The sequence below is a fragment of the Sus scrofa genome, chromosome 3 (assembly GCF_054392235.1).
Source record: "Sus scrofa isolate SSC_HxYL_T2T_F1_AM1 chromosome 3, Sscrofa_HxYL_maternal_Yorkshire_Landrace_v2.0, whole genome shotgun sequence".
In the NCBI taxonomy this organism is placed as follows: domain Eukaryota; kingdom Metazoa; phylum Chordata; class Mammalia; order Artiodactyla; family Suidae; genus Sus; species Sus scrofa.
This window is the reverse complement of record NC_139385.1, coordinates 115374719-115389669: the sequence shown is the minus strand read 5'-3', so window position 1 is coordinate 115389669 and position 14951 is coordinate 115374719. Positions and strand designations below refer to the sequence as shown.

The window sequence follows — 14951 nt, the reverse complement described above, 5'->3', positions numbered from 1 at the left end:
TTTAAGGAGTTCTGGAACATTTATATCTAATCTGTATTTTAGATATAATTACTTTTCGTACTTTTTAAACTCACAGTATCCATGTTCCCACCCCCCCCACCTTTTTATTTGTTCCTCCTCAAAGCAGCCACTTTGCTCTGATGGGCAGAATCAAGCTTTCAGTGTCACATCTGTCCCTAGAAACAACCACTTGTGTGCACGCTCCCTGTTTCTCATGCCCCTTTCTTCCCAGTGACAGCACACTTAGTGCTGTGTGCCTTCCAACTCCAACAAGTCGCTTGAGAATACTCTTTCAAGATACTATGCCCACATTTTTTTTTTTTAAAATCCCTAAAGCAAAGATCTAATTCTCAAGCAGTGTCTGTAGTTCAGTGGTGGTGAACAGTGAGTAATTCATGCTAGGAATTTGTGTATATTATCGTACTTTATAGCAACGACATGAGTGTGAGCAGTAGACAATAAAATTTTATTTAATACAACTTTTGGTTGTGTTGGAAAAATACAGTCTGATATTAAATGATGTCTAAGATAAAAAAAATATTTATCAATAACTACCTTAAATGTCAATGGATTGAATGCCTCAATTAAAAGAAGAGAGTGGCAAACTAGATAAAAGAAAACAAAGAGCCTACAATATGCTGCCTAAAAGAGACCCACCTTAAGGCCAAGGACACATATAAACTGAAGGTGAGGGTATGGAAAAGATATTTCATGCAAATGGAAATGACAGGAAAGCAGGAGTTGCAAGACTCACATCAGACAAATTAGACTTTAAAACCAGGAAAAAAGGACACTATTTAATGAAAACAGGATCAATTCAAAAAGTGGATATTATACTCATCAACATATATGTCCCAATATAGGAGCACCTAAGTACATACGAAAAATACCAACAGATATAAAAGGAGAAATTGATTAGAATACAATAATAGTAGGAGAATTTAACAACCTGCTCACATCAATGGACAGATCTTCTAGACAGAAAATCAATAAGGCAACAGAGATCCTAAATGACACACTAGTACAGTTATACACTTCATTGATATTTTCAGGACATTACATACCAAAAACCCAAAATACACATTCTTTTCAAGTGCACATGGGACATTATATAGAATTGACCACATACTGGGGCACAAAATTAACCTCAACAAATTCAAGAGTATAGAAATTATTTCAAAGTAAAATTGTCACTTTATGCAGATGACATGATACTATATATAGAAAACCCTAAGGATTCAACCCAAAAACTACTCCAAATGATAAACAAGTTCAGCAAAGTAGCAGGATATAAGATTAACATTCAGAAAGCAGTCGCATTTCTGTATACTAACAATGAAACTTTATAAAAGGAATACAAAAATACAATACCTTTTAAAATTGCAACCAAAGAAAATCATGGACTTGGAGAAGAGACTTGTAGCTGCCTGATGGGAGGGGGAGGGAGTGGGAGGGATTGGGAGCTTGGGCTTATCAGACACAACTTAGAATAGATTTACAAGGAGATCCTGCTGAATAGCATTGAGAACTATGTCTAGATACTCATGTTGCAACAGAACAAAGGGTGGGGGGAAAAATGTAATTGCAATGTATACATGTAAGGATAACCTGACCCCCTTGCTGTACAGTGGGAAAATTAAAAAAAAATAAAATAAAATAAAATAAAATTGCAACCAAAAAATCAAATACCTGGGAATACTCCTAACCAAGGAAGTGAAAGACTTATATGCTGAGAACCATAAAACATTAATCAAGGCAATTAAAGAGGATTCAAAGAAATGGAAAGATGTGGAGTTCCTGTCATGGCGCAGTGGTTAACGAATCCGACTAGGAACCATGAAGTTGCGGGTTCGGTCCCTGCCCTTGCTCAGTGGGTTAACGATCTGGCGTTGCCGTGAGCTGTGGTGTAGGTTGCAGACGCGGCTCGGATCCCACTTTGCTGTGGCTCTGGCGTAGGCCGGTGGCTACAGCTCTGATTGGACCCCTAGCCTGGGAACCTCCATATGCCGCGGGAGCGGCCCAAGAAATAGCAACAACGACAAAAAAAAGACAAAAAAAAAAAAAAAAAAGAAGAAATGGAAAGATGTTCCATGCTCCTGGGTTGGAAAAATTAGTATCATAAAACGGCCACACTATCCAGAGCAATCTACAAATTCAAAGAAAATCCTATCAAATTACCCGTGGCATTTTTCACAGAACTAGAATAAACAATCCAAAAATTTATATGGAACCACAAAAGACCCAGAATTGCCAAAGCAATCCTGAGGAACAGAAACCAAGCTGGAGGCATGACTCTCCCAGATACCAGGCAATATAATGAAGCCACAGTAATTACGACAGTGTGGTACTGGTACCAAAACAGACACAGAGACCAATGGAACAGAACAGAGAACCCAAAAAGAAACCCAGACCCCTAGAGTCAATTAATCTTCGACAAAGGAAGCAAGAATATAAAATGGGGAAAAGACAGTCTTTTCAGCAAGAGTTGGTGGGAAAACTGGACAGCTGCATGCAAATAAATGAAACTAGAACACACCATCACACCATGCACAAAAATAAACTCAAAATGGCTTAAAGACTTAAATGTAAGAAAAGATACCATCAAACTCCTGGAAGAGAACGTAGGCAAAACATTTCTCTGACATCAACCTTACAAATGTTTCCTCAGGTCAGCCTCCTAAGGCAACAGAAATAAAAGCAAAAACAAACCAATGGGACCTAATCAAACTGACAAGCTTTTGCACAGCAAAGGAAACCATATAAAAAACAAAAAGACAACTTACAGAATGGGAGAAAATATTTCAAATGATGCAACTGACAAGGGTTTAATCTCTAAAATATACCAACAACTTATACTACTCAACAGCAAAAACGCCAACAACCCAATTGAAAAATGGGCAAAAGACCTAAATAGACATTTCTCCAAAGAAGAAATACAGATGGCCAAGAAGCATATGAACAAATGCTCAACATCTCTGATTATTAGAGAAATGCAAATCAAAACTACAAATGAGGTACCCACCTCACACCAGTCAGAATGGCCATCATTAAGAAGTCCACAAATAACAAATGCTGGAGAGGGTGTGGAGAAAAGGGAACCCTCCTGCACTGTTGGTGGGAATGTGAGCTGGTACAATCACTATGGAAAGCAGTATGGAGGTACCTTAGAAAACTAAATATAAAACCACCATATGACCCAGCAATCCCATTTTTGGGCATATATCTGGACAAAACTGTCCTTGAAAAAGATACATGCATCCACCTGTTCTTTGCAGCACTATTCACAATAGCCAAGACATGGAAACAACCTAAATGTCCATCGACAGATGATTGGATTAAGAAGATGTGGTATATATAAACAATGGAATACTACTCAAAACGATGCCATTTGTAGCAACATGGATGGACTCAGAGACACTCATACTAAGTGAAGTATGTCAGAAAGACAAAGACAAATATGATATGATATCACTTATATCTGGAATCTAATATATGGCACAAATGAACCTTTCCACAGAAAAGAAAATCATGCACTTAGAGAATAGACTTGTGGTTGCCAACAGGCAGAGGGAGAGAGTGGGATGGATTGGGAATTTGGGGTTAATAGAGGCAAACTATTGCCTTTGGAATGGATAAGCAATTCCAAATGGATAAGCTGTGTAGCACTGGGAACTATATCTAGTCATTTATGATGGAGCATGATAATGTGAGAAAAAAGAATGTCTACATGCATGTGTGATTAGGTCACCTTGCTGTACAGTAGAAAACTGACAGAACACTGTAAACCAGACATAATGGAAAAAATAAAAATCATTACAAAAGGAAAAAAAAGAAATTATTTCAAGCATCTTCTCTGACTATAATGGCATGAAACTAGAAATCAACCACAGGAAAAGAAATAAGAAGAAACTGACTACATGAAGACTAGACAACAGGCTACTAAAAAACCAACAGGTCAATGAGGAAATCAAAAAAGGAAATTAAGGGAGTTCCTGTCGTGGCGCAGTGGTTAAGGAATCCAACTAGGAACCATGAGGTTGCAGGTTCAATCCCTGCCCTTGCTCAGTGGGTTAACGATCCGGCGTTGCCGTGAGCTGTGGTGTAGGTCGCAGACACGGCTCGGATCCCGCGTTGCTGTGGCTCTGGCGTAGGCTGGTGGCTACAGCTCCGATTGGACCCCTAGCCTGGGAACATCCCATATGCCGCGGGAGCGGCCCAAGAAATGGCAAAAAGACAAAAAAAAAAAAAAAAAAAAAAAAAGGAAATTAAGCCCTGGTTGCCTAATGGATAAGGCACTGGCCTCCCCAAAAGATACTAAAAAATACCTTGAGACAAATGACAATGAGAACACAACCACACAAAATCTATGGGATGCTGTAAAAGTAGTGCTTAGAGGGAAGTTTATAGAGATACAGGCCTTCCTCCCTCAAAAATACAAGAGAAATCTCAAATCAACAACCTAACTTCCACCTAAAAGAATTAGAAAGGAAGAGCAAACAAAACCTAAAGTCAACAGAAGGAAGGAAATCATAAAGATCAGAGAGGAAGGAGTTCCCGTCGTGGCGCAGTGGTTAACGAATTCGACTAGAAACCATGAGGTTGCGGGTTCCATCCCTGGCCTTACTCAGTGGGTTAAAGATCCGGCACTGCCGTGCACTGTGGTGTAGGTTGCAGATGCGGCTCAGATCCCATGTTGTTGTGGCTCTGGCATAGGCCAGCAGCTACAGCACCGATTAGACCCCTAGCCTGGGAACCTCTATATGCCATGGAGCGGCCCAAGAAATGGCAAAAAGACCAAAAAAAAAGATCAGAGAGGAAATCGACAAAATACAGATTAAAAAGACAGTAGAAAAAAAAAATCAATAAAAACCAAGAGCTGGTTCTTTGAAAGGGTAAACAAAATTGACATATCACTGACTAGACTACAAAGAAGAAGAGAGAGAACCCAAATAAAATAAGAAATGAAAAAAGGAAAAATCTCAATGGATACTGCAGAAATTAAAAAAAAAAACCATAATATAATACTGTGAACAATTATATGCCAAAATAATCTGACAACCTAGAAACGGACAACTTTCTAGAAATATAGCCCACAAAAACTGAATAAGACCTTTCACTAGAATATGTAATAAAAACACTCCCTACAAACAAAAGTCCTGGACCAGATGGCTTTGCAGGTAAATTCTACCGAACAGAAAAGAAAGCAAACTGATCCTTCTTAAACTTTTCCAAAAGATTTAAGAAGAAGGACACTCTCAAAGACATTCTATGAAGCCGCCGTCACCCTAATACTCAAATCAAAGATACTATGAAAAAAGAAAATTATAGGTCAGTATCTTTGATGAATACAGACAGAAAAATTCTCAACAAAATGTTAGCCAAGTGAATCCAACAATCCAAGCGAATCTTATTTAATCCAATATTAAATAAGATCATACACTATGACCAAGTGGGATTCACCCCAAGTTCACAAAGATGATTCAATATATGCAAATCAATTAATGTAACACACATTAACAAAAGAAAAGTCCAAAACCACATAATCATCTTAATAGGTGCAGAAAAAGTATTTGACAAAATCCAACATCCATTCACAATAAAAACTTACCAAAGTGGGTAAAGAGGGAATACATCTCAACATAATAAAAGCCATTTAGGACAAACCCATAGCCAATATAATACTCAAGGGAGAAAAGCTGAAAGCCTTCCTTCCAAAGTCTGGAATAAGACAAGGACGCCCACTCTCACCACTTTTATTCAACACAGTACTCGTAGTCCCAGCCACAGCAATCAGACAAACAACAACAACAAAAAGTATCCAAATTGAAAGAGAAGAGGTAAAATTGTCACTGCATAAGATGACATGATACTATATATAGAAAACCTTAACTCCATACAAAAACTACTCGAACTGATCAATGAATTCATCAAGGTCACAGGATACAAGATTTTCATTCAGAATTCAGTTGCATTTCTGTATACTAACAATGAAATATCAGAAAAGGAATATAAAAAGTAATACCATTTAAAATCACACCCCAAAAATGAAATACTTAAGAATATACCTGACTAAGGAGATGAAAGACTTATACAATGAAAACTATAAAGCATTAATCAAGGAAATTAAAGAGGATTCAAAGAAATGGAAAGATATCCTATGCTCCTGGATTGGAAGAAATTAATATTGTTAAAATGGCCATACTACCCAAAGCAATCTACAGATTTAATGACCCTATCAAACAACCCATGACATTTTTCAGAGAACTAGAACAAAAATGCAAAAATTTTTTATGGAATCATAAAAGACCAAGAAATTGCCAAAGCAATTCTGAGTAAAAAAGAAAAAAAACAAAGCAGGGAGCTCTCCAGATTTCAGACAATACTACAAAGTTAGTCATCAATAATGTGGTACTAGTACAAAAACAGACATAGAGATCAATGGAACAGAACAGAGAGCCTGGAAATAAACCCAAACATCTATGGTCTTGCCTTCAAGAAAGGAGGCAAAAACATAAAATGGGAAAAAGTCTCTTCAGTAACTGGTACTGGGAAAACTGGACAACTGCATGTAAGTCAAGGAAATGAGAACATATCCTCACACCATGCACAAAAATAAACTCAAAATGACTTAAAGACAAACATAAGACATGATACCATAAAACTAGAAGGAAACAGAGGCAAAATATTCTCTGACATAAACTACACAAATGTTTTCTTAGGTCAATCTCCCAAAGCAGTAGAAATAAAAACAAAAATTAACAAATAAGACTTTATAACCTTACAACCTTTTGCACAGCAAAAACTCATAACCTTTTGTACAGCAAAGGAAATCATAAACAAAACAAAAAGACAACCTACGGAATGGAAGAAAATAGTTGCAAACAATGGAATCGATAAGGACTTACTCTCCAAAATATACAAACAACTCATATAACTCAACAACAACAACAAAAAAGCCAACCGATAAATGGGTAGAAGCCCTAAATAGATATTTTTCCAAAGACATACAGATGTCCAGCAGGCATATGAAAAAATGTTCAAAATCACTAAATACTAAGGAAACACAAATCAATCACACTGGTCAGAATGGCCATCATTAATAAGTCTCCACATAGAAAATGCTGGAGAGAGTGTGAAGAAAAGGGAACACTCCTACACTGTTGGTGGCAATGTAAATTGGTAAAACCACTATGGAGAATCATATAGAGGAACCTCAGAAAACTGAATATAAAACTACCATACGATCCAGCAATTTCACTCCTGGGCATATATCCAGACAAAACTACAATTCAAAAAGATATATGCACCCGTATGTTCACAGAAGCACTATTCATACAGCCAAGACATGGAAATAACCTAAATGTCCACTAACATTTAGGACTAAGAAGATATATACAATATACACAATGGACTAAGAAGATATATACAATATACACAATGGAATACTACTCACACATATACACAATGGAATACTACTCAGCCACAAATAATAAAATAATAAGAACAAAATAATGCCATTGGCAGCAACACGGATACAACTAGAGATTATCATACTAAGTGAAGTCAGTCAGAAAAAGAAAGACATACCATATGATATCACTTATATGTGGAATCTAAATTATGGCACAAACAAACCTATATAACACAACAAAACCAGACTCATGGACATAGAGAACAGACCTGTGGTTGCTGGGTGGGGAGGCAGTGGGATGGATGAGGAATTTGGGGTTGGTAGATGCAAACTATTACATTTAGAATGGATAAGCAATGAGGTCCTGTTGTACAGCACAGCGAACTATATCCAGTCTCTTATAATAGACCATGAAGGAAGACAATATAAGAAAGGGAATGCATACAAATGTATGACTGGGTCACTTTGCTGTACAGCAGAAATTGGCACAACATTGTAAACTATAATTTTTAAAAAAGGGAAAAGAAAAAAGAGAAATCAGCCAAGGAAAGAAACTTTACATATTTCACTAGTGTTACATGTTATGTCAAACTATAGACTAACCTGGGATTTTTATACATGAAAATTTACTTTGAACTTAGTCATCTGCCAGAAAATAACCAAAGTTCATTAGTTTGTAATATATAATTTAACTCTCAACATTTTACAGAGATTCACAGATTAAAAATTGTCAGTATTTTAAAATGTAAGCTAAGGTTTATATACATGTATGTATATCCATATATGTTATAAATATATGTCAGAAATAAAATAATTTTCATTATTTTAAGAACATAGTTTATATATTAAATACATACCACTAGAAGCTGCTAGGACATCTTTACAAAGCATTAGCCAATGCGAAAGTTTTTCTACAGCCAGCGATGAAAGCATATGTCCCAAAGTATCATGAATATCAGAACACAATTTTCGATCCGTTTCCCGGTCTAGCATTCCAAAAAGAAGTCCCTCAAGACCAGTTTCTGTTATATTAACACCTTGGTGCCGGCAATGGATATCACTTCGAGAACTCACGCCAGGTGCAAAAGGACTGACACCTGAAAAGCAATTTTTACAAATGAACTTGTATATAATTTTATTGTGTACCATAGGCAACAATTATGTTAAAGATTATGATTTACAGGTAGATTCACAATACTAACAAAAGCAGGTACCTTTATACACAATTTAACTATAGTCTCCTATAAATTTATACATCTTCAGAATTAGAATTTAATCTTATAATAAAGGTTAAAAACCTCTGATCTTTAAGACTGATTATTCTGTGGTATTTTAAGTAAATCTCCAATAAATGCTGAATAAATATACATTTGATTTTAATATGAAAAAGTGTGGCAAAGAGACATTTCTAAATAGATTTTTTTTTTTTTTTTGTCTTTTTTTGTTGTTGTTGTTGTTATTGTTGCTATCTCTTGGTTCTTGGGCCGCTCCCGCGGCATATGGAGGTTCCCAGGCTAGGGGTTGAATCGGAGCTGTAGCCACCGGCCTACGCCAGAGCCACAGCAACTCGGGATCCGAGCCGCGTCTGCAACCTACACCACAGCTCACGGCAACGCCGGATCGTTAACCCACTGAGCAAGGGCAGGGACCGAACCCTCGACCTCATGGTTCCTAGTCGGATTCGTTAACCACTGCGCCACGACGGGAACTCCTAAATAGATTTAATTTAATGGAGTAAAAAAAATTATTGCTATATTTGTTGGATGAACAAATTTATTCAGTCTAACAGTTCAGATTTAAAAAACTCTACAAAGCTAGAAGACAAATTATAAATGGATTATATCCTAAAAGCGTATTTAAAAATTGGGAAGGAGTAACTGTTGTGGCTCAGCGGATACGAACCGGACTAGTATCCACGAGGACATGGGTTGAATCCCTGGGCCCCCCTCAGTGAGTTAAGGATCTGGCGTTGCTTTGAGCTATGGTGTAGGTTGCATGTGCAACTTCTGATGTTGCTGTAGCTGTGGTGTAGGATGGCAGCTGTAGCTCCCATTCAATGCCTAGCCTGGGAACTTCCATATGCTGTAGGTGTGGCCCTAAAAAAAAGAAAAAGAAAAAAAGAAATTGGGAAAATCCTGCTGAAAAAACATACAATCAAAAATTGTTATGTAATAGTTGGTAAATTTCTTATTTTATCTGAAAATCTCTTTATTCTTTTTTTTTTTTTTTTTGGTCTTTTTATGGCCGTTCCTGTGGCATATGGAGGTTCCCAGGCTAGGGGTTGAATGGGAGTACAGCTGCCAGCCTATGCCACAGCCATAGCAACTCAGGATAGGAGCGGAGTCTGCAACCTACACCACAGCTCACCGCAACACCTGATCCTTAACCCACTTAGTGAGGCCAGGGATCAAACTGAACTCCTCACGGATGCTAGTCGGGTTTGTTAACCGCTAAGCCACAATGGGAACTCCAAATCTCTTTATTCCTATAAACAGAGGAGAACAACTGGTAGCCTTTAAGAATGACTACTATTATGCTTCTTCAAATCTAAATCCCTTTCAACCTTGAAGGGAGTAAGACACAGGGATGGAGGCTGAGAATTGGCTTTTTGTTGGTTGGTTTTTTTGGTTTTGGCTATTGAGGGCCACACGCACAGCATATAGAAGTCCCCAGGCTAGGGGTCAAATCAGAGATATAGCTGCTGGCTTATGCCACAGCTGCATGGGATCCAAGCCACGTCTGAGACCTACACCACCACTCACAGCAACACCAGATCCTTAACCCACTGAGCGGAGCCAGGGATCCAACCCAGGTCCTCATGGATTCTAGTCGGGTTCGCTACTGCTGGGTCACAAGAGGAACTCTGAGAAGTGGCTTTTCAACTGGGTCACTCCAAAGACAGAACAAGAGGAGGTTTGCAGAAAATAGCCACAGTGAGGAGAATTCAAAGACAGTAGGCAAAGAGAAGGTTCCAAGGAAGGAACATGACATACAGACAGACTAGTCATAGAAGTCTATTTTTCACTAGGACTACATAGTGAATATTCTCCTGTATCAAGAATAATACCTCTACAACATGAATTTTCATGGTTGCAAAGCAAATCACTGAATTAGGAGCACATTAATTGATTAACCACTGAGGATGAACTCCTAAAATGGGAACTGCAAAATCAAAAGGGAAGCAGTTTGAAAACTCTAATAACCAAAAATCCTCCAGAAAATTTGTATAACTTCACATTTCTACTAGCAGCATAAGAAATTTCTCTTTTATTCATACCTCCCCCAACACTGGTTAAAATCATTTTTTTTTAATCTCGGTCAATTTTATAAAAAAAAAAATGTTACCTGATGGTTCTATTAACATACAACTATTCAATCACTAGAGGGTAAAGATATTTCATATGTCAGTATTTCTTCTTTAATAAAGCATCTTTTGTGTGCTCTCTTGATTTCTATAGATGCATAAAGGAGTTACCATGGGCAGGCCTGAGACCACCCTATTCAGGCTTGATATTTTGGTTAGCCCTTGGCTTGCATCTGGGAATTGGCTTTCAGGAAGGATCTCATCTTTTCCTGATAAAAGTGGTTTACTGTGCCTAAATCATCTGAACCAATAATATGGTTTATGGTGAATATCTTCTTTTCTTCTAAGAGTTGTACCTTTGCTACATGCTCAGCAGACCATGCCTATCTGAGCACCTTCCAATAAAATCCTTGGGCACTGAGTGTCTGGCAAGCTTCACTGGCCGACAGCGTTTCACATGTGTTGTCATAACTCCTTGATGGGGAAATAAGCACATCCTGTGTGACTCCATGGGGAGTGGACTCTCGGGAGCTTGTGCCTGGTTTGCTCTGGATCTCATTCCATGTACCTTCTTCCTTTGCTGATTTTGCTTTGTATCCTTTTGCTGTAATAAACTTTGGCCCTAAGTGTGACTATATGCTAAGTCCTGGTGAATTATCAAACCTGGGGGTGGTCTTAGGCTTCCTGGCACACTAATTTTAAAAGCTTTAAAAATATTAAATTATAAATGTACACATTTTAATAAATAAACATTTTGAAAATATTTTTCCTTTTCTTAGTTTTGTCATTTTCGATTTTGATTATGGTGATTGACATGTAGGAGTTTTGAAATTTTATGTGATTCAGAAGAATTTTATAACTACTTTTGTTGCTATCTTCTCTCCAAAAAGTAGTAATGTTTACTGTTAAACTTTTATAATAAACTTCTTTTACATCCTATAATACAGCATGCTTTTTAAGAGAGCTCTTATTACACTATACAAAAATTGAAGTTATTGTAGTATGTTGCTTCTCAGTACCCAAGCAACTTCTATGCATTAGGGAGTTATTATACGTAAAAATTTTCTCTCACAGTAGGGGAAATATCTCTGTCAATTAAGCTCTGAAAAAGTCCCCAAACCACCTACCCCTAGAACCAGAAGACCAGCTACAAATTGAAGCTATATTTAAAACCCTCCAAAAAGCAAAAAGAACCGAAGAAAGTAAAGATTGACCTTTCACTACCCAAACATCTACTGACATTTGCCTAGTTTTACTGATTACTTTGGTATTATCTTCTTCAAGGAAAAGTTATATCACAAAATTTTAACTTCTGTCAAAGAAGTTTCAGGCACCTCCAAAAAAGATCATTTCTCTTTTAAGAAGCCTATTACTGATACAGGGGAATTTCCCTAAGAGTTAGGCATCGCTTACATAGCTAAATCATCCTCAAAGGATGGGATGAGAAGTATCTGATACTAAATGCTAAAAAAAATGTTTAAGCTATGAAATTTTTAAAAAGGTAAAAATGTAAAATTACCAAGAAAACTACAACAGAAATTTTAAAAGTGATAACAGTTTTATTTAATTTAAAAGAATAAGAAAATTTTACCATCTTTCAATGCAAAACAAAATTACGTAATACTCATTTGAAATGTTAAAATATTTGAACAAAAAGAACATTGACCAATAACATAACTTACTAGCACCACTGCTCTCTTTGTCTCCTGCATTTTTTGCTAGGCTCATGGCATATTCACATACTTCAGCTGCTTCTCTTTGTGCAAGCTGCCGGAGACATGCCACAGCGGCTCGTCGAAGTAACAAATGGGAGCTACATAAGTGAACCTGTAAACCATAACAATTTTAGACTTAAAATAAAAGATGGAATCTCACTTGCCTAATGAATATACATTAACATCTTATTTGTGAAGAGGCTCTTCATTTAACCACCTCAGTTGTTTAAAATACAGTCAAATAATGGCCTTTTCAAAAAAATAGTAATACCAATAAAACATACAAAGAATATTTTAGTACACTATAAAATAACTGCCCCTAGACTTGGGCACTGAAGATCATATAATATACTTACAAATCCAGAAGGCTCTTTTGCACATCTTATTTTTATACATGGCCCTACTAAACTGTCATGGAAAAACATTTTTTTTCTTTGAAATGGCCGCATTCGTGGCATGTGGAAGTTCCTAAGTCCAGAAATTAATCCCAGCTGCAACTGTAGCAATGCCGGATACTTTAACCCACTGCACTGGGCCAGGGAGTGAATGTGTGCCTCCACAGCAATCAGCTGCTGTAGTCGGATTCTTAACACACTGCCATAGTGGGAACTTCATGTCATGGAATTTTTTTTTTTTTTTTAAGGGCTGTACCTGCAGCATACGCAAGTTCCTGGGTTAGAGGTCGAATTAGAGGTGCAGTCGAGGCAACACCAGATCCCAATACCCAATACTTAACTCACTGAGCCAGGTCAGGAATCAAACCTGCATCCTCACAGAGATAACATGGGGTCCTTAATCCACTCAGCCACAAGAGAAACTCCTGTTAAGGAAATTTTTCTTAAGGGCATAAAGATTAACTGTAGTGAGTGAAAAGTTAGGGGGCAGAAAAGTATATATTAAAATAATAAAAAATACATAAAATAAACAAAATCAAGCAAACATAAACATCTGAAAAGAATTACAAAACAGATCCTTTCGGTATAGAATTTTTTTTAACCTCAAAAGTTCTTGAAAGACTCTGATACATGAAGTAAAGTATAAGATGCAGCACTGCATAATAATTAAGAGCTCAAGCTCAGGCTGCCAGACTGGGTTTGACTCTTGGCTCTGCCACTTACTCCTTTGTGATGTTAGCCAGTTATTTAACCTCTCTGTGCCTTGTTTGCTCATATGTAAAATGGGGATAGTAATTCTTTACAGGAATATAGCGAAAACAAAATAATTTAAAACAGGTATGTGGGGGTTCCCGTTGTGGCTCAGCAGGCTACCAATCCAACTATTATCCATGAGGATGAGGGTCTGACCCCTGGCCTCACTCAGTGGGTTAAGGATCCAGTGTTGCCATGAGCTGTATGTAGTGCAGGCTGCAGATGCGGCCCGGATCCCGCATTGCTGTGGCGTAGGCCAATATCTGCAGATCTGATTCAACCCCGAGCTTGGGAACTTTCATATACTTCAGGTGCCGCCATAAAGTGAAGTGAAGTAAAATACAATAGAATACAATAAAATAAATAATACAAGTATTTTACTTAGAACAGTGGGCAGTGAGCAGATACATGGTAACTGCTCAGTATCAGCTCTATCAATGTTAGTAAAAATCTGACTCATCAAGGAAACACTAAATTATGTTCCATATGCTGCATTTTAAGCAAGAAGTGAATAATACATTTTAGAAAGAATCCTATCCAGAAATAATAGAGGGGGAAATAATTATGTGGAATACATTACCCCTTCACAATGCTAGATAATGTATTTTTCTGCTGTTAATGGCATTTATAACTTTTAGTTTTGCATAAAATTCACAGTTCATGAAATTATACCAAGTATTAAAAAAAGAAAATATAACTGAGAAGACCTGACAGGGTCAGATTTTTTTCAACAAAATGTTTTTTTCACTTCTTTTCCTGAAAATAAAGACATTTTGGAACTTTCAAACATCCTATAATTAGAAGGGTTAAGCATAGTCATATGGGATAGGAAGAACAAGTCTCTCAGAGTTTCTGCCTTTATATCTCTACAATGGGGATGGCGTCCACTCTACTACCTTACACAACTGTGGCAAAATCAAAGGATTAAATATACAGGAAGCAGAACACCATAAAAATTAATTATAATTAATAGAATTGTAGCTAAGAAGTATCCTCAACAAAGGCTGATTAGCAGTATCAAAGTGAAAGAAATAAAACTTTTTAAGGTTTACAAAAGTGTTTTCAAAAACTCAATTTCAATGACTCTAAGGTAGGCTTCCCCACCTCCACCTTCATTTTAACACCTGATATTAAAGATGCAAATTATCACTGATGGTGTCTTGCAGCCACTGTAAACCAGGTAATAATAGAGTTGTATTTGGTTAACACTTTCTGGTAGAACCCACAAAATGTCAGGAATTAAACATATTACATTTGATAAAAATATGTGGCTTCATGCCCATTCCTAGCCCCTCAGATATAATCACCATCTATTGTGACATTCATCACTACACTCATGGTTCAGCCTTGCTCTTGAATTTTATACAAATGGA

At 37.1% G+C, this 14951-nt stretch overlaps 1 protein-coding gene and 1 long non-coding RNA gene across 3 annotated transcripts in view; both read right to left on the bottom strand.

Moving 5' to 3' along the window:
- HEATR5B (HEAT repeat containing 5B) overlaps positions 1-14951 on the bottom strand; it is a 118433-nt gene that overhangs the window by 52269 nt on the left and 51213 nt on the right. For both annotated transcript variants that reach the window (XR_002342772.2, XM_003481246.5), the window contains exons 22-23: positions 12398-12542; positions 8269-8508 (exon numbers count right to left, since the gene is read on the bottom strand). Coding sequence is in view for 1 of the 2 variants with exons in the window: in XM_003481246.5 (XP_003481294.2) it covers positions 8269-8508; positions 12398-12542 (385 nt within the window). In the remaining variant the exon portion in view is untranslated. The remainder of the gene's footprint in view (positions 1-8268; positions 8509-12397; positions 12543-14951) is intronic.
- On the bottom strand, positions 778-4260 carry LOC146404878 (uncharacterized). The gene is made up of 2 exons (XR_014842261.1): positions 2412-4260; positions 778-1984 (listed from the first exon to the last, which is right to left on the bottom strand). It is a non-coding gene; the product is annotated as an uncharacterized LOC146404878 (long non-coding RNA).